Source organism: Chlamydotis macqueenii, chromosome 14 (assembly GCF_036417535.1).
Source record: "Chlamydotis macqueenii isolate bChlMac1 chromosome 14, bChlMac1.mat, whole genome shotgun sequence".
NCBI lineage: Eukaryota > Metazoa > Chordata > Aves > Otidiformes > Otididae > Chlamydotis > Chlamydotis macqueenii.
The window spans coordinates 11,517,222-11,535,096 of record NC_141569.1 but is presented as its reverse complement, the minus strand read 5'-3'; the positions used below and the strand labels follow the sequence as shown (position 1 = coordinate 11,535,096).

The 17,875-nt window shown below is 55.7% G+C and overlaps 1 protein-coding gene across 1 annotated transcript; it reads left to right on the top strand.

The window, feature by feature from the left end:
- Positions 1 to 3,734: 3,734 nt before the first annotated feature.
- Positions 3,735 to 16,803, top strand: HRH2 (histamine receptor H2). The gene is made up of 4 exons (XM_086758919.1): positions 3,735 to 3,944; positions 9,730 to 11,233; positions 14,650 to 14,806; positions 16,712 to 16,803. The coding sequence occupies exons 2-3, from the start codon at positions 10,131 to 10,133 to the stop codon at positions 14,660 to 14,662; spliced, it is 1,116 nt and encodes a 371-aa protein (XP_086615045.1). The 5' UTR covers positions 3,735 to 3,944; positions 9,730 to 10,130; the 3' UTR covers positions 14,663 to 14,806; positions 16,712 to 16,803.
- The last annotated feature ends 1,072 nt before the right edge of the window (positions 16,804 to 17,875 follow it).

Below are 17,875 nucleotides of genomic sequence, written 5' to 3'. Positions count from 1 at the left end.
CTCTGAGTGAACTGAGGGCCCTCTTGGCCCTTGGACACACTGGGAAACGTGAGCCTTCAATTGCCTGAAGGATGCTCCACACTAGTGTGAAGCCAGGCAGCACCCTCCAGTCCTCGTTAGAGCTTGGAGAGCTCTGTGTAACACAAATAGACCGGCAACCTGGAAATAAACCCCTAACATCCTCTCTCTGCACTAAGACAAGCTTAAGAAATGTATCGCAGACTGTGTCTGTAGTCTGACACCGTATCACAGCAGATGGGATCCTGCTAAGCCTCCCTGGGATCAGCACCACAGCAACCAAGGGGGTGGGAAAGGCTTGAGGATTCTTTTCTTCCCAGTACAGGAAAGGTGCCTTTGGACAGAGGTATTCCTGGAATAGCTAGGATTTATGGCCAAAAATATATACACAAGCAGGATGTTGCTCTGGAGCTCAGCCGCAGCCCAGCGAGGGTCTCCCATCGCCGTGGGAAGCTGCCTGATCTGCAGGCAGGAGCCGCTCCTTGCGCAGCTGCCGGACCTCCGTGTTGGACTCACTGCAGTTGTTTTGCACATCCTGGCCTTGCAATATTTCTTTCCCACAAGTATGCTCTGACTTACACAGCCCCGGCAGGGAATATCAGAGATTTCTGTCATAATTTACCATTTTGTCCAGGACAGGATTTCACTGGAAAGTATTTGTTTAAAAAAGAAAAATGCATATTAACACACTGGGGAGATCTCTGTCTTTTCACTGTGTATGTAATTCGAATTGAAGAAATCGAAGCGTTTGGATAATTTGAGTAAACTATTGGCCTCTCCCATCTAGCCAGGAAGAGTAGCAGTCTGTGACAGGGTCAGGACCTTTCCATGGCTTTTTATTTTTTATTTTTCCAGAGGAAACATCTCAGCACAAGTCCCATTTCTCTAACCCAGAATCTTCTGCCAGAGTTCACATAAATGTCTCTGAAGCCCAACGGGACACCCCGCTGGCTCCTCTCAGCCTGCACTGTCCGAGGAGCTGCTCTGCACCCAGACGTTTTGTTTGCTAAGAATTTTCTACTTCTCTTCCCCCTTCTCTGGCTTTTCCAAACCCAGCCCGGGCTGGGAAGAGCAGCGCAGAGCTGCATCCCTGAGATCTTCTCAGAGCTGAGCTGTGTATGTGATCTCCCAGGCTGGCTGCCACTTTCCAGGCATAACTTTACCATCTGAGGCTTTTCAGGAGCTCCCATGTGTGCCAAATCTTGCATCCCTATTCCTGGAATCTCAGACTTTCCGTGGCTTCTCTCAGACTTTCCCAGCTCCCAGTGTTGCTGTAGCCTTTAATAACTGCAGCTTTACATCGAGGACATCAGAAGACCTCTCCTTGCCATTTCCTGACTCATTATTCACTCCACAGCTGAGCACAGGCCGCTTGGGAATGTCCCACTTTACGACAGTCTCTGGTTCCTGCCTGCTCCACGCAGGCCATTGGGTCTGATGGGTCTCAAGCACTTCCTTCCCTTTCAGAGCTTGCCACCACTGATGTTTTCCAGTCACAGCCTCTGCAAGTATTACATCTGCCATATCCCAGGCTGCTCCTGCAGATGTGCGGTGCGCAGCAGCCCGTGCCAGCGGGAATGTCCCTGCACAGCTCCCTGCGGCTCTAGGTCTGGCTGCTTCCCCGCACCTCACCGCGTGGGCCATGCAGGCTGTACTCCTCGCTTCCCCGGTGCGATGTTCTCCAGTTGACTCAAACATAGCATATCAGCCCACATGGCCCCTCAGAAGCTCCACAGCCACCCAGCCACTGCACAAGGTCGGATATCAAGGGTCTCCTGTGCTCAGGAGAAGTGGTGGGTTTCCCCATGACCCAGATACCCCTACAAACCTGAGACCGCTCCGCCCCCGCACCCCCAGCACCCTGCATGCAGCGTCCTTCTGCAGAGCTGGGACCGAGGGATCCAGCCCGGGGACAGGCACGGCAGCCCAGGCTCCGGTTGCTGGGTGGATGGATCGGGGTGCCGGTCCCGGCGGCTGGGAGAGGCAGCGTAGCAGGGACGGTGCAACCGTTCCTCTCTGCTGGCTGCCCACCAAGTGAGAGTTTGAACCCTCAAAGCTCCCAGCAGCTCTGGGAAGATGGAGCACGCTGAGCTTGGAGCCAGCCCCACGGGGCTCTTCTGTCTCCTGGGCAGCAGGGACCTCTGACTGAGAGGGATTAGGGCAAGGGAGCTGGAAGTGGGACCCTGCCCCAGTAACCAGAATCCTTTATCCCTACATGGCGCTTCCCGTGCTGAGACTTCCAGACAAAAGTTCCCTCCTAGCACAGAGCCAAGCGAGGGCCCCTGGCATAAATCAACACCCCAGTGACTTTAGCTGATGCAGACATTCCTGAGCAGATTTGAATCTTGTTTTGGATCCCTCCGCAGCCGCACGCTGCACACGCCAGCCACTTCAGAAGTTCCCGGCGGCCAGTCCGCAGCTCTGCTACCCAGACACATCCCAGGGCTGCCGATCAGCGGGAAAACTCTCCAGCTCCAGCAGATCATAAGCTTATTAAAGATAGATCTGTGCTTTGGTCTGCAGAGATAAACACATCAAAGGCATGTTGGTCTGTGTGCCAGTACTGCGGGTATCCCTGTTTGGCAGAGATGGAGACTGGGATGTGCTCTCCGTTCCCAGCACAGGACATTGGGGCAGCTCAGCCTGGATCAGCAGATCCACCTCCTTCCAGCTTGGGAAGCCCAGGGCCACGTCCTGTCTGTAAAAGTCAGTTCCTGGCTATTTGCTCAGGGGCCTCAGAAGTGGCCAGTGGGGACAGAAGCCCCTCACTTGCAGTGCATCGCTGCCGGCGCTGCTCTCCCCGGCCATGCGGAGCCAGGGGGATGGCCAAGCTTCGCTGGAACTCTGCTGACAGCCCAGGACCTGCCCAGCTCGAGAGGAAGAGCTGAAAGGGGAAACAGGTCGTTGCACAGCTGGCCTGGCAGTTGATATTCACACCATGCTTTGAAACCCACAGATGAAAGATTTGAGAGAAGTGAAAGGCTGTTACCGCCTGTTTGCCGTTTGGTGTGGTTCTTCCTTGCCATGGCGCATGCAGGGGACAACTTTCAGCAGAGATGAGTGCAGCCTTGCGGGAAAGACACCCAGCCCAGGGCATCCCTGCCACTGATCACATGAAGCCTCTCCCCGCCACGTCCCGGAACCACCAGCACGCCGGCGTGGGCTCCTCCCACCGCCTTGAGTTCCACAAGGAGCAAATTTGCACCCCAGCCGGCTCCAGTTCCCTCCTCCCGCGTTGCAGCTTTTTTGCTCCTTTTTTTTTCCTCCCCTAGTTCCCCAAAGCAACCTGACAGCCTCGATCCTCCCTGTAGCTTCTGAGCCATCTCGGACGGCCCAGCTCCAGGCTCAGCTGTGGTCGCTCTCAGGGGGCTCACACTGATTGCAAAGCTAGGTTTGCGCCGGGAGCAAGTGACGGAGTCAGGCTTCCCAGCAGCGGGCAAGTACACACCTGCAGCAGAGAGCCGCTCGGGAGGGAGGCTTTGCACATGTTGAGCAAGCAGCAAAGGCCCCGAAACCTAAACGTTAGCGAGGAGGCAGCACGCAAGGAAGCAACAGCAAGAGGCAGCAGGCATTCTGCACCCCTCTCTGTGCCTGGCACGGCTCGGCGGAGCCCGACACACCGCGTGCCCGGCGTACAGCTCACTTTGAGCGTTTCAAATTTGCCGGATGATAACCTCGGTGTCTGAGTTCACAGCTCTGATCCCACCCACTTGTGGTCTGACTCATGTTGCAGTCACCGCGCTGCCTGGGTATTGGTACTTGAGGAAGGAGGGAGGAGAGGAGAGGAGAGGAGGCAGCCGCCGCTCGCCGCACACGCTTCTGCCTTGGCAAACCCAGCCACGCGTGCCAGGGGAAAGTTGGAGGCAGCGCAGCCACCGAGGGCTCCCACCCACTCAGGGGCTGTGGGAAAGCAGCCCCTTTCCCAGGTAAAGCTTTTGCCTTACTTTTCTCTTGGTTGTTACGCTGGTAAATCACTTTCTAGGTGAGATCTCCAAGGAGCTGGTGGGTTCTCGCTGAGGTTGGGGTGTACTAAGCACCCTGCAATGAGTGGCCCGGGGTCAGAGCAAGAGGGTGTCACTTGTCGGACCCTCACACCGTCATCGTTCTGCTGTGCCTGGAGCAGAGGCCAGTTTGGGTACTTTTGCTGGCTGTTGCTGGTGGGGGCTGCTGGAGCCAGGAACATCAGGGTTGGAGGGAGGATGTGGGTGGAGTGTGCCCAGGACACACAGAGCCGTGCCCTACCTAAGCATCTCCAGGTGTGAAGCATCTCTGCCCGAGCAGCCTTCCCACAAGGTTTACTGCTAAGCCAACTGCTTGCATGGAGCTGCCCAAGCCCCTTCTCCGAGCACCCTAGCCCCTCCATCCCAGTCCTCCGCACCCTTGGCAGATGGTGGGAATCTGCTGGGGCAGGGGTTGTCCTGTCCGGGGGCACGGGTGGCTCTGTGGGGCAGGGTACCCCCGAGCCGGGCTGTAGCGCTGGCACGGGAGGAGTGGGTAGTCCCTAGGGGTATGCAGCGTCCGCTGTCCCGCGGCCAGAACAGGCTTCAGCAGGAGGCTGAACACTGAGACTTCTGCTGAGAATTGACACAGCTCCGAGCATGCCCACGAGCCCAGGACCTCTGTTTTCAGTTTCACCTTTCCCGGGCAACCTCTGCAGAGCAAACTTTCAAAAAGCTGACTGCTCTGCTGGTTTCCACATGTCTCTTCGGGTTTTCTGCTTTGAGGGGTCCTGAACTCCCTCTTACCCATACTCCCTCTTACTCCCTTTTCCTCCTGGGGAGCACGATGGAGGGCTGGTGGCCGTGACGGGAATTGTGTCCCACCTCCCCCAGCACCTCTGCTCATGCCAGAGGCAGTAACTGCTGCTGTGTATCAGTCAGAGTTCAGGCTGGGACGGGGCAGAGAGAACAGTGGGGTCCGGAGGAGACCAAAGAACGAGGACAAAAGGTGCAGGCAGGCAGGACCCTGGTGTGTCCCCCCGCAGCCCCTGAGATGTTGTGAAGGGGCTCTGCAAAACCGAGACTGCAGCTGTCCGTGCGCACCTGTAAGATCGTGGGGTGAGCTGTGCCTGCCCACCCAACCGAGGGCACAGGGCACCTTGGGTGGGTGAGCACCTGCGAGCAGCCCTGTCCTGGAGAGCAGAGGGGAGATGAGCGATTGCAAGGAAGGAAACAAGGGAGCAAGAGCTCTGGGGATGTGGCTCACTAAGCACAGGGGCAGAGGCGTGCTGGAGGCTGCTGTGGGGTGCAGCACCACGTGGGAGGTGTGGGGCACAGCCCTTGCAGAAAAGCTGCTAATAAACTAGAAACAACCTCACAACCTCACCAAAGGCCTCCACAGATGGGGCAAGGTACTTTCTGCACCACTCTCACACTTGTCCCCTCTCGCATTGCCTTTGAGCCCCAACTCTGCCAAATTTGGTCTTGTCCCGCTGCAAGGCAGAGGATCGAAACAGCCCTTTGCCAGGGTCCCTGCAGCCCCCTGCCCACTCCCCACCCTCAAAACTCAAACATCCTCTTTCAGACCAGAGTAAATCCCCACCCTCCTGCCTGTCTCACATCCTTGGCTGAAGCACCTCTCACAGCATACCCAGATGTTTCATCTCTGGAAGCACTTGAACATATTTTTAGAAAAAGCCATGATGCTTTGCTGCAAGCTCTGTAGAGCCAGGGAGTTTGCTTTGCTCCTAAGTGACTTCTGCCAGCGCTTTGCTCGGAAAGAAGCTAAGGCAGGAGGTAGAGTGACACTTCAGGTCTGCCTGAGTGCAGAGCTGTCCTGTCCCCAGGATGGAGCTAGAATGCTTCATGTGGAACTTCTCCTGAGCCCCCAGCCATCACTGTCAGTGCTCACTTGGGGCACAGGCTGCCACGTTCAGGCGCTCACTGGGCGCTCCTTTCTGCCCATATATCCACTCGTGGTGTCCACGTACCTAGGCTTTTAACAGATTTTAGACAAACCTAGTATGCCAGATGTAGAAGCATATGAACGGAGAGCGGTAAATGTATTACCTGTGCTGTCGGAGCGGGCGCTGCATCCCATTAGTCTTGCTGTAAAAGCACACAAAGTGCTGGAATAAACAATGCTGAAGGAAAGGATGCTGAAAGATGGGAAAGAGGAATAAAAGCGTAAAACACAAGAGAAATTTCCTGTGGATAAATCCCAGCCCCCTCCCCAGAAGAGATAATTGCCATTTAAAATGGGAAAACAGTGGACCAAATGTAACATGGGCTGCAACAGATCGGAAAATATCTACTCAGGCAGGAGAAGGCAGGAATTACTATGAGAATTGTAAAGAGGCTAATGGGGAGACGGTAGTACATTACAAAGGAAGGATCATTAATGTTCCGGAGAAGGCTATTAATAGAGTTCCTTAAAGATCAGCTTAGAGATAAATTTTATTTAATGGTTTCATTAGTGATCTTGGCTCAGAAAATGAGTTTCTCTAAGAAAATGTACCTGTGAGAAATCTGGGAGAAGTTTTGAACTGGAAAAGAGACTAAGCCATACAGGAGAAGAACCAGAGGATCCGAAGATCGAGAGAAACACACCAGGCTGGCACGACTTCATACACTTAGGAACTAACAGCAAAAATTGTTACTCTAAGCAGCTGAAAGCGCCATAGGAAAAATATTTGGCTTTTAGGGAACCCCAGGATGACTGCAACAAAACAAATGCAACCTGACAGGTCTTCACAGCAGAGACAGCGTCCATCAGAGCACCAGCGCTGCTGGAAAAGGCACTAGAAGGATGACCCAGAAGCGATGCCCTGCTCGGGTCCCTCACTGCCAGGAGGGTGATTTTGAACCAGGAACAGGTCCAGGCTGCGATAATGAGGATAATCAGGTAAACGTAAAAGCTTCCTGGTGAGACAGGGCTGGAAGGGTATCATTTATTCGTCTGTTGCTAGAAAAGCTGCCATGGGAAACAGCTGCTCCATTCCTACATCAAGGAGGAAATGAACTCGCTCTGCCAAAATGCAACAGGAGCAGAGGACACAGGACCTGGTATGAAAGGTGTCTGCGAGTGACCTGGGCAGAAAACCAGGGGCAGATGTGGAGACTCAGAGAGCTCCAGGAGAGAACCCTGAGCAGGATGTGTTGCACTGCACTCTGACCGCAGCGGGCTGACCACACAGCCCCCCATCCACACACCAGCCCTCCAGCCTGGTTTTCTGCCATGTCCAGAGGCTGTGATCCCTCGGGGGATTGTTCCCATGAGATAACTTGGCCAAGGGATACAGGAAAGTCTCTCACACCCCTGCCCACGTTTAGGGTTGCAACATCCCACATCCGAGCTGCCAGGCAGCAGGTCCTGCCCCGACCCAAGGGAAAACGTCCCAAAGGTTTGCAGGCAGCCAAGCCCTGTAGACAACGTGTGCAGGAAAGGTGCCCATGCCTGGGCTTTGAGAGCTGCTGAAAGCCCAGCTCTACCTGGGCTCCTCTGCAGGGATGGGGACATTTCTGTCCCCTTCATTTGGGGGACATTCCTTCCACAGCTCAGTCCACTGGCTCCATATCTCACTTGAAAATACTTTCTACTGCCTGCCCCGGGGGGGGGGGGGAAGGGAAAGTGCTCATTTCTTCCCCCAAGCTAATTAGAAAAAGTAATAAGAAACAAAACTACTTCTGACCGGGTCTGCACCAGGGGCTGCCCCGTGGCGGTGCCTGCACCACGGCAGGTGCCGAGCACGCCGATGCGCCTGGAGCTGGGACCCACCCGGAGCTGAGCCCTGGCAGAGCCCACGTGAGCTGCGAGAGCTGGTGGAGGAGCAGGTTGTTGATGTGTGGTGAAGCATCCACGTAGGAGGCTGCAATCCACCCACAGCATTTTCTAAGCGTGCTACTCCCCCTATAATTTATCCTGCCATTTCCACATGTTGGGAGCAATGAAAAAACATCCCTTTCGCTTGGAAATACCCTTCTCTGAGAACAACCTGTTCTCCTCATTGCCGTTAGCAGGCAGGCAGCACTCAGCTTGTTCCACGCTCCTTTTGTGCGGGAACAAAGAGCTTTCCATGGCAAGAGCCAGCGCTGCAGCAGGAGGTGAGGAACCACTCTGCACGCTGCCGCCACGGCTGAAAGCATCGCATCCCTCTCCCAACAGCCTTAATCCCAGCACCCAAATTCAGAGGACTCCCTGTCCAGCAATGAGTTTGCTCCACTCAGCAGAAGGCTTCCCACAGGCTGGTTCATCACTTATCATTCATTTTCAATTCCCTTCGAAACAGCAGGGCTGCAGGTATCATCTCTGATCTCACCAGTCCAGACCACATCTCTCCACCATGCGGCTCCCAGCAATCAGTGGCTATTTACTCATGCAGTCTCCCCAGTATACTCCCTCCCTTAGCCCTCATGCCTTTAACCTTGAATCAAAGACGCAAATCATCTGAAGAGTATTTTAACCCACTCCGCAGGGTGAATTTAACTTTAAAATCTCACCTCTGTCCTCTACCAAGGCTGGACCTCTTCATCTCTGGGAGTTACTTCTCTTTGCTCCATCTCCGTAGCCTGTTGCACCCTGCAGAGAATCAGCGCTGCCTTTCTGCACAAGCCTGTGCACCTCCAGAGAGGGCATCACTGCCACTCCACGGGCTGTGGGGAGCCTGGGGAGCTGGGTTTCACACCAGCCATGGGGACTGGGGCAGCTCTCCCCCACCAGCACATTGAGGAGGATGGGGACACCCATCACCTCACCTGGGAAGCGCACGGGGGGAGAACACAGCTGCAGCACAGGCAGTCGAGCTCCTCAGCCTGCTCCCGGACCTGTTTGTCACTTGTCCCTGTGGTGTCCCAGTTTCCCTTTAGGCACCTTCCTGACATGGTTGTTGCTTGTAATCAGACAAGAACTGAAACCCCTTTGAATCTAGTGGTGGCCTGGTCCTGGAGACCACGGTGATCAGCAGCTAGAAGCTCTTTTGTAGGTTAGAGGAGTTCGCTGTGTTGCTTCTGCCATTGCAGAATACAGCTTTTTGTTATTCACATCCAGACAGAAAACAGTCATAAAATGTACATCTACAAGGGATGTTCTCCACACTGTGTCCCTGTCCTACAGCAGGAGCAGCTCCATCCAAACTCTCCCTGAAAAACAAACCTCCAGGCTGCCCTTCAGCCACTGGGAACAGGACTGATGAAGCTGTCGGAGCCCTTTCCAGCCACCTCCTCCCTGGGACATTGCACCACTGACAAATGGGTTCCTCGTTCGTCCCAGGGCCCCAGGCAGAGCGAGAGTTTCCTCTCCAGGCTGCAGGAGCCAGGGTGCTTGCTGACAGCAGGGACCAACACAAGGCTCAGGCTGCTGCAAAGTGCAGTTTAAAAGGCAAAGTTTAATGAGACTTAAAGCCACAGCCAAGCTTCAGAAATCATGCAGTGGTGTCTAATTTTACCAGATTGCATAAGAAAAGGGAACTGCTTTCTCAGGAAAATGCTTTCTTCATATCCTCCCAAGTTGTCCTTTTATCGTAAGCCCGTAGGAAGTCGGTGCCTCTAAAATCCATGCCCTTCTCTCAACATCCCCACCTTACGAGGGCACTTTTGGTGCTGGGGGAAGGCTGGCTGTCAGGGACTGGTGTCCCTGGCTGCCAAGGGACTTTCCAAGTCACGTTCAAGTGGGCTGGAGCACCCGAGAGGTGCAGATGCCCTGTTTCTGGAGGAGTCAGGGGCAGCTCAAAGGACCTTTACCCACTGCAGCCCTATGTTGGTGCTTTCTTTGCAGGTTGTCCTCGGGAGGTGGCAAAGCTGAAGCACTGCTGACCACTGTCACCAACCAAACACGTGAGACCCCACAGGACCTGACCCCATGGTCCCTTAGAGGAAAGGAGAAGGCAGAAGAGGAAAAAGGAGCACTTGAGACCCACCAGCAGCTGCCACAGCTCCAGCTCTGAGTTCCCAGATGGGACCAATGGGCACAAGCAAGTTGCGGGGCCATGCCTTTCCCTAGACTGTGTCATTCCTCGCATACAAGGCTGAACAGTGAAGTGACTCTGCAATGCTCTCCAAGGTCACTGTAGGTCCAAGTTCACTTTGTAAAGGGCTCTAGGTCTGCCTGGTAGAGGCTCACTCCAAGTAACTTTGAAGCCTGTGAGACCAGGACTGCTCCACCCATGCAACTGCACTATGGATCCATGTTACAACCATACAAGGTCTCAAAAAACGATGGACTTCCCCCTGCAGCTGCTAGTCGGGTCCTGCCTCACCATCCTCATCGTGATCACTCTCTGCGGTAACATCGTTGTCTGCCTGGCTGTCACCCTTGACCGCCGGCTCCGCAGCTTGACGAACTGCATCATCGTGTCCTTGGCCATCACTGACCTGCTGCTGGGGCTCCTGGTGCTGCCGTTCTCTGCCTACTATGAACTCGCCAAAGAGTGGCCTTTCGGCAGCATTTTGTGCAACATCTACACCAGCCTGGACGTCATGCTATGCACAGCTTCCATCCTCAACCTCTTCATGATCAGCCTGGACCGCTACTTTGCTGTCACCACCCCACTCCGTTACAGCCAGATGGTCACTCCCTCCCGGGTGGCTGTAGGTTTGGTTATTATTTGGACTGTTTCACTAATGTTCTCCTTCCTACCCATCCACCTGGGATGGAACACCAACGGGACAGCAGTCCAAAACACAGTCTTCAACTGCAACAAGGAGTGCATACTGGAGGTGAACCCTGTGTATGGGCTAGTGGACGCCTTGCTCACCTTCTATATCCCTTTGGTCATCATGTGCATCACCTACTACCGGATACTCAAGATAGCGAGGGAGCAAGCCAAGAGGATAAACCACACGTGGTGCTGCAGCAGCGACACCCCCATGCCACCCATGGTGAAAGAGCACAAAGCCACTGTGACGCTGGCAGTGGTGCTGGGAGCGTTCATTGTGTGCTGGTTCCCCTATTTCACAGTGTTCACGTACCGGGGGATGTGGGGGGACAGCAGGGTGAAAGGCACACCCATGTCCATTGTCCTCTGGCTGGGCTACGCCAACTCAGCCCTGAACCCCATCCTCTACGGAACACTCAACAGGGATTTCCGGGTGGCATATCAGCACTTGCTGCACTGCTGGAGGACTGGGGGCCCCAGGAGCTCCCGCCTGCCTCCCCTCCAGAAGGCCCAGTACAGAGACAGGAGCTGCAGGCAGGGCCAGGGCAGGCAGGAGGATAAACCCCTGAAACTGGAGATGAGGAACGGGAAGGGAATCTTGCTGACCGACGGAGGCCTCAAGAGGTAAGAGCCATCATACATACGGGGCTTTGATGAGGTCCATCCCCAGAGAGGAAGGCAGAGGTGGGGACCCCACGTCGTCCATGTACTTTTAAGCAACATCTAGATGCCCCAACAGGAGATCCTTGCCCAGGCAACTCTTGCTTTTTGCAGCTACCAAGAAATTAATCACCACCAGTGGGGACCCAGCTCGCATCCCTCCATGCTGGCAGCACTGGTTCAGCTACACCAGCTTCACGTGTGCCTGGCCACCCCTGCAGTCATGGCCCATTCATAGGGAGAACAAAATTTCCTTGGCTTTTCTGGGTAATGGGAAAGGGTTGCCATCAGAATTTGCTGTGCAGAACAGGGTGCAGCCTTTAGCTGCAGCTGCTCCCAAAAACCGGCCATGTCCCATTTACTGACGGCAGGCAGCTAGCAAAGCCTGGGCGCACAGCAGAGCTACAGAGGGCTTGGGAGAGATGACCACCCTTCACAGGCGGGGGCAACAAGGTCCCTGCAGTAGCCAAGATCTGGGTCCCCAGCTCCCTGCAGAGCAGCTCAGCAGTTTCCCTTCCCGGCCAAGCCACGCGCCCTCAGCCTTTCGGCTGTCAGTTTGCATCAGAAGCGAATTCAGCCAACAGCAAGTTCCATTCCCATCTCTGGAAAGGAGCAAGAATAGCCAAAATTAGGCTGGCAAAAGTTTTTAGAAATACAAATAACCATGTAAAGTTAGAGCCAAAAATTTGCTTAGTGTCACCCCACAGGGGCCAGGCCCCTCGGAGGGATGCGGGTGAAGCAAGGGAGCATGGCGAGTGCAAGGCGGGCGAGCTCTGTGCCAGCTGTGGCACCAGTCCCCTCCCTGGGCACCCTCGTCCCTGCAGGGCTGGCCCACCCGCACCCTGCCATGCCCAAAGGCATTCACCCACGTGAGCATAAGGAGAACAGAGAACCATGCCGCCTGCCGCGGTGCAAACTGCTGCTCCCGAAACTTTAACCTAACTTCTAGGCAGTGCCCGATAAGCAGCCCAGAAACTTTCCATCCCGTAGATAAGGAGCCCTTTGCCTCCCCGTTCCCAGCGTGCCAGCAAGAGCCCGCGCTCGTGCTCTCCTGCGGCACGTGCCCCTGATCCTGTCCCAGAAGCAGGGTCTCAAGCCACCAAAAGGAGAACGTAGGGAAAGTGAACCAAAGGGCAGAGCCACCCAAAAGGCCCGGCTGGCATTACGCCTCCGCGGGGGCTCAGACGTGACTTTGCCCAAGGCAGAGTGGCAGCCCGGGCACGGCGGTCTGCCCCAGGAGAACAGAGGGATGGAAACGGCAGAGACACCGCAGCTCCTGGGGCTGCCTTGTCCGCTCCCAGGGAACTAATGAAGAGCGCAAAGGTGTAGCATTTGGTAAGGGCAGCTGCAGGTGTCTGTACAAACATATGGAGAGCGTGTGCCTGGTGTGGTACTCGTGCTTCTGCAAACAGACAGAGAGAAAGGAAGAGCTGTGCTGTTTACTCACACGAAAGTGCAGCTCCTGGGTGAACTGGGAGCACTGGGGCTTTGCAGCCGGCTGGGGAGAGCAGGCAATGGCAAACGGGCCATCAGGACTTCCCTACGCAGCTGAGAGGGAGAAGAAAAATGTAAATGACTTCTCAAAGTGCTGCCTTACCACAAAGGGAGAATAATGAGAATGAGGGAAAGAAAAGAGGAAGAAAAATGGGTTTCTGTTCCCCAGGCGGATGTCAGGGTAACTGACCTCTTGGCTTTCCCCTCTCCCAGCTTTCCTAGGTAGACAAGGTCCTTCTTCTGGTTCCCTAGAGGGCCTGATCCTGCTACAGAAGTTGTATCCAAAGCCCACGCCAGGGTCAGCAGCACCCAGGGGACCTCCATCCCCAAACTCTCAGCATGCGGGTGCCCAGTGGCCCCGCATGCAGGGACCCAACACATGGCCCCAGACCGTCCTTATCTCTGCGGGGTGAAGCTCCCCCACCACTAAAATCAACCCCAATGAGTCTCCCAGTGGATTTGCTCACAAGGGCGCAGGAGGTTGGGGGTTTATCAGCAGCCGGTGCCGTAACAGCGCAGATAAACAAGACACAGGAACTGTGGGGAAGTGAGAGAGGAAGACTCAAGCATGAGGATGTTTCTCGACCTTTCTAAATCCAGTGATCTCCTCACCCCACACAGCACCACTGCTGTGGTTTCTGCTCGCAATCAGATAGGAGTTGCTCGAGCAATGAATGATCAGTTACTGCTTTTACTTTCTCCACTCTTAGCCTGCTCATTTGCACAGAAATGACGCACCAAGGATCACATAGGGCCCCTTCCAACCCTTTTTTCCGTAGTCAGATATATAAACATCTGCTGTTGGCAGATGATTTGGATCAACTAATAACACTCAAGACAGGTGGACATAAGATTTACGAAAAGCCTGGCAGCCACTTTCATCCCAAGCATGAACCGAGATTGTTCCTCTTCCCGCTTCCCTTCTGTGTAGTCCTCCCAGTTGTCTGCCTCGGCTACGTTAACAGAAAAAGAGCAACACGAATCACTCCACGAACTCATAACCCCTCAGATAAGAAGGAGCAGAGCTCAGAAGAGCTCTGCTCAGAGCAGTTCCACAGGGTCATTCAGGGGAAAACAGTATTTGGAACCATTATCCTTAATAACAATGTTCTTTCCTGTTATGAGGTATAAAGAAAAGACCAGCAAACAATAGTAGGAATACTGGAGAATTGCAGCCGATCTCAGGGGTGTCAGGAGCAGGGACAGGGAGTCAGAGTCATTGCTGCTTTGGAAATGAAAAGGCCACGGGAGCACTGCAGCCATTACAGGGCTGGAGGGATTTCCATGGGTGAGGGCCAGGTAGGTTGGAGACCACAGGGCCAAGCAGGGATGCAAGGAAAGATAGCTGCTTCTGTCTCCTCACCAGACACCAAAGAGGCAAGGCAATTCGCTTCACACAAAACCAGTAAAGGAAAGCACTACTTGTGTGGACAACTCCTGAGGGACCTCAGGAACCCGCCTCACCACTGTGGGATAGGACTCTGAAGAGGGGTGTGCCAAGCACCGGGCACGGCTGCAGGTTGTGAGACCAGCCCCCTGAGGTCCAGAGAGATTAAAAACCTGAGAGAAGGAGCATTCCTTAACGGGGAGGTATCAGGTAGAAAATGCTGGAGCGCAGAGAGTGGATCCGGATCACCCTCTTGCACACATCAGCTGCAGTCAGAGCAGCTTGAGGCAGGACCACAGCCACAATATACGGGCAGAGAGAAGCCAGTTCCCCTAGAAGATCACTGTCCCAGTAACAACATAGGCCAGGCAGGCAGTAAGTACTTGGTGCTTCACAGACCAAAGCCAGGCTCAGCCAGGCTGGCACTGACTGATCGATCTCTTCTTTTTCTCTCTTTTCTTTCTGTCTATGTGTGCAATTCAACCCTTTCCATTGCCAGAGCTTTCCTGTGAGTCTCAGCCAGCCCGCTGCCCTAGGACTCACATCTCCCAGCCTTCAAGTCCTGGCTGCCCTCTTCCAAAAAACCTGTGAGGTGAAAAGGACAACACTCTATTTTCCTCAGGGAGAAACCCAACGGCAGAGGCAAAGGTTGCAGGGTGAGTATGGGGCCAGAGTCGCTGGGTGCAAACGAGCAGAGGGAGCCGCTCTCCCTGCTGTGGCACCCGCTGTGTTTTCCCTGGTCCGGCCATCCTATCCCAATGGTTCTTGCTGCAGAGGGTGATACCATCAGAGGTGCATCCTCACTCCTCTCTCCAGCACCATTTGCCCTCCAAACCCTGCCCCAAGCCCGGGGAGGTGCACAGAGATGTGTGAGGGGGGGGCTTACACAACCGCCCTGCGATGCCCTGCAAGATGCCTGCATCCTGCCTGTCCCTCCACGCACTGCAGAGGCAGCTGCATTCAGACCGCAGATTCCCAGCACGCTTTATTCCCATGCAAGCCTACGTCGGCTTCACATAAACTGCCAGCAGCTTTCACAGGGATGCTGGCAGGGCTCCCGGGGTGACGGGCTGATGCTGCACCGTGCATTGCTGCTCTCTCCCAGCAGCGCTGGGCTGGAGGACGCAGCTGCCATGCATGGGGATGCCGCTCAGCTCCAGAGAGCCACTTTGTGCAGCCCTCCTCAGGAAAAGCCAGGCAAGGTCACCCTGTCCTCCACATGCTCTCCCTCCAACACTGCCTGCTGATAACCTGGGCTCTCTTATATTGGCTGTGCCCCAGGGGGGAAAATACGGTCACCCACGTGCTGGAAGCTGGGTACACTTGTCCCTGCTGCACACTGAGCACTGCTAACCTTAGCCAAGGTCATGGCGAGAGCCGGTGCTGCCTGCCCGCACGTGCAGCCGGAGGGAGCTGGGGCTGCTGCAGAAGAGCACAAAGCCCCCCACCCTGGGGCACAGCATCAGCCTGCACCTCTTGGAGGGATGCTGCATGAATCACACTGGAAATACCATTGCCCATCATCAGCAGAAAGCTTGGAGAGCAAGGGGGCAAGGGCAGGGCAGGGCAGCGGGGTCCCCGTGACCCTGGTGGGCTGCACGTCCCTCAGTGCGACGCACCAAGGCACAAGCATCACTCAGCGGCGAGGCTGCAGCGCAGAGCCCGCTCCCCAGGGGGGCATCGCCATGGCCCCAGCACTGCCCCACGGGAGGGAGCAGGGTGAAACCCCAAGCCCGGAGGGCAGAACAGCTCCCAGCGAGCCTCCCGGGGCAGACAGGGCACTCACCCCTCCCCAGTGCAGACACAAGGCAGAGTCATCTCTGCCTCTGTCATTGCCTGACAGCAGAGGCGGAGGGGACGCCAATTCCAGCTCTTCTGCTTCATGCTTTCCCTCTCTGTGCTGCACGTGTCTTCCAAAACGCATTTATTTTCCATGAGGTAAAGGCAAAATATTAGCCATCCCCCGAGAGATCGCTAATCTAATCAGCAGAATGAAGCAAAGTCGGTCTGGGGGAGAGGTTTGCAGGAGATCTGAGGTCCTGGGGTGGCCACAGATTTCCTTTCTGTGCCACGGGGGGCGGGGACAGGAAATGTTACCTTGCACGGGGCACCCACTCAAAAGAGTCCTCGACCCACTTGCAGCAGCGGGGAACGGGCTGTGGGAGAAGCAGCACCAGGGAGCAGAGCACCGCCAACCCCAGGGCACCTACTTTTATCAAGCCATTTCCAGAGGTGACAACCCTGCCGCTGCTGGCTGGGCCGAGCGGATGGGAAGAGTAGGCAGAGAAAGCCACAAAGCAAAGTGATGTTACTCAGAAGGATGACGGATGATGGACCCGGGGGTGAGCTCAGCCTGCTCAGCTCTGCCCAAATGTCAGCGCTCAGCATACAGCCATGCTCTGCCGAGAGCATCCTCACAGCATCACACCACGGTCCCTCCCAGGCACAGTGGGTGCTTAATGCAGCATCTCTTACGCTGGGGAGCATGAAAGGGGTGGGAGGGGGAAGGAATCCACCTGCACCCTTCAAAGCCATTAAACTCCTTCTCTGTTCTCCTGCAGGATCCCTCTCTGGCACCCAGCATTTGCTCCATCCCCAGACACTGCTGGAGATGCCTTTGCCTGCCCAAGTTTCTTCCCAGGAGGGTGGTGTGTTTGAAGAGCCCTCAGAGGAGCTGCAGAAGAGCCTCTCCCCTGCCCCGTCGGGGCTGTGACACCTTCCGCGTCGAGCCCCACACCAGCAGACAGTGGTGCCCGAGGCGCTGGGTCGGGAGTCAGCACGTGCCCCCGGCAGGGCTGGGATGGGGATGCCCTCCCCAGGCCCAGGGCAGTGGGTCAGCCTGAGCAGGCACAGGGCAAAGGGAAAAGGGGCTGGAGTCAAGGCCTTGGTGCCAGACAGACCAGCCTAGGATGGAGAAGGGGAGCACAGGCACTACCCTCCCTGGTACCCTGTCCAAGGGACGTATCCACCGCTCGGAGGGGGCAGGGGTCCTGGCAGTGGGGGTGATGTGGCAGGAGGGCTAGGCATGCTAGGATGTCAGCAGCCACGAGTGCCAGATGCCCGTGCACAGGACACTCAGTCCGGCAGCATCCACACCAGGGCAAGCCTGCCTCCCACACTGGGGAGCTTTTGGCACCATTGCGGCTGTTCCTGCTCTCTGTGTCTGCTCCACAACCCCTGTCCCAGCCGCACTGCAAGAAGGGGAGAGGCCCTGGAGTGACACTGAGCAGCCGGGATTTGTCCCCAGGCTCTACTCTCCCTGGCAGCTCAACACTGCGACTGCCAAAACAGGATAATTCTGCACCGAGCCTGTGCAAAAAGTCATCAGTGGTATAAAAGTCTAATTAGCACAGGGGAAAATGAGAGAATTGATTCATTTGGGCATGCTCTGTCCTGGAAAGAGCCTCCCTGTCCCCCTATGCCCCGCTGACCCACCCCACACCTCTGCTGGGACAGAGCCTGGACACACACAGCACAAGCCCCCAGGACAGAGAGGCAGCCCCCCCGCAAGAGCGCCCTCCTCTATGGGACCACCCAGATGATCCCTCCCGATCCTGAGCTGGTGGGAAGAAGGGGACAACAGGCAGGGAGGACCAGCTGGGACAGGAACCAACCAGGATACCTTCCCATGGGAAACTCGGCAAGAGTTTTCGGTCTCCGGTGCCCCCGCAGCTGCCCCGGGACACTCCTGCCCCAGCCGTGGGGGTCTCCCGGCGGGTGGGGGT

Bases quoted from the DNA above. Each gene is read 5' to 3' on its own strand.
- HRH2 (XM_086758919.1), top strand. From the start codon at position 10,131: ATGGATCCATGTTACAACCATACAAGGTCTCAAAAAACGATGGACTTC.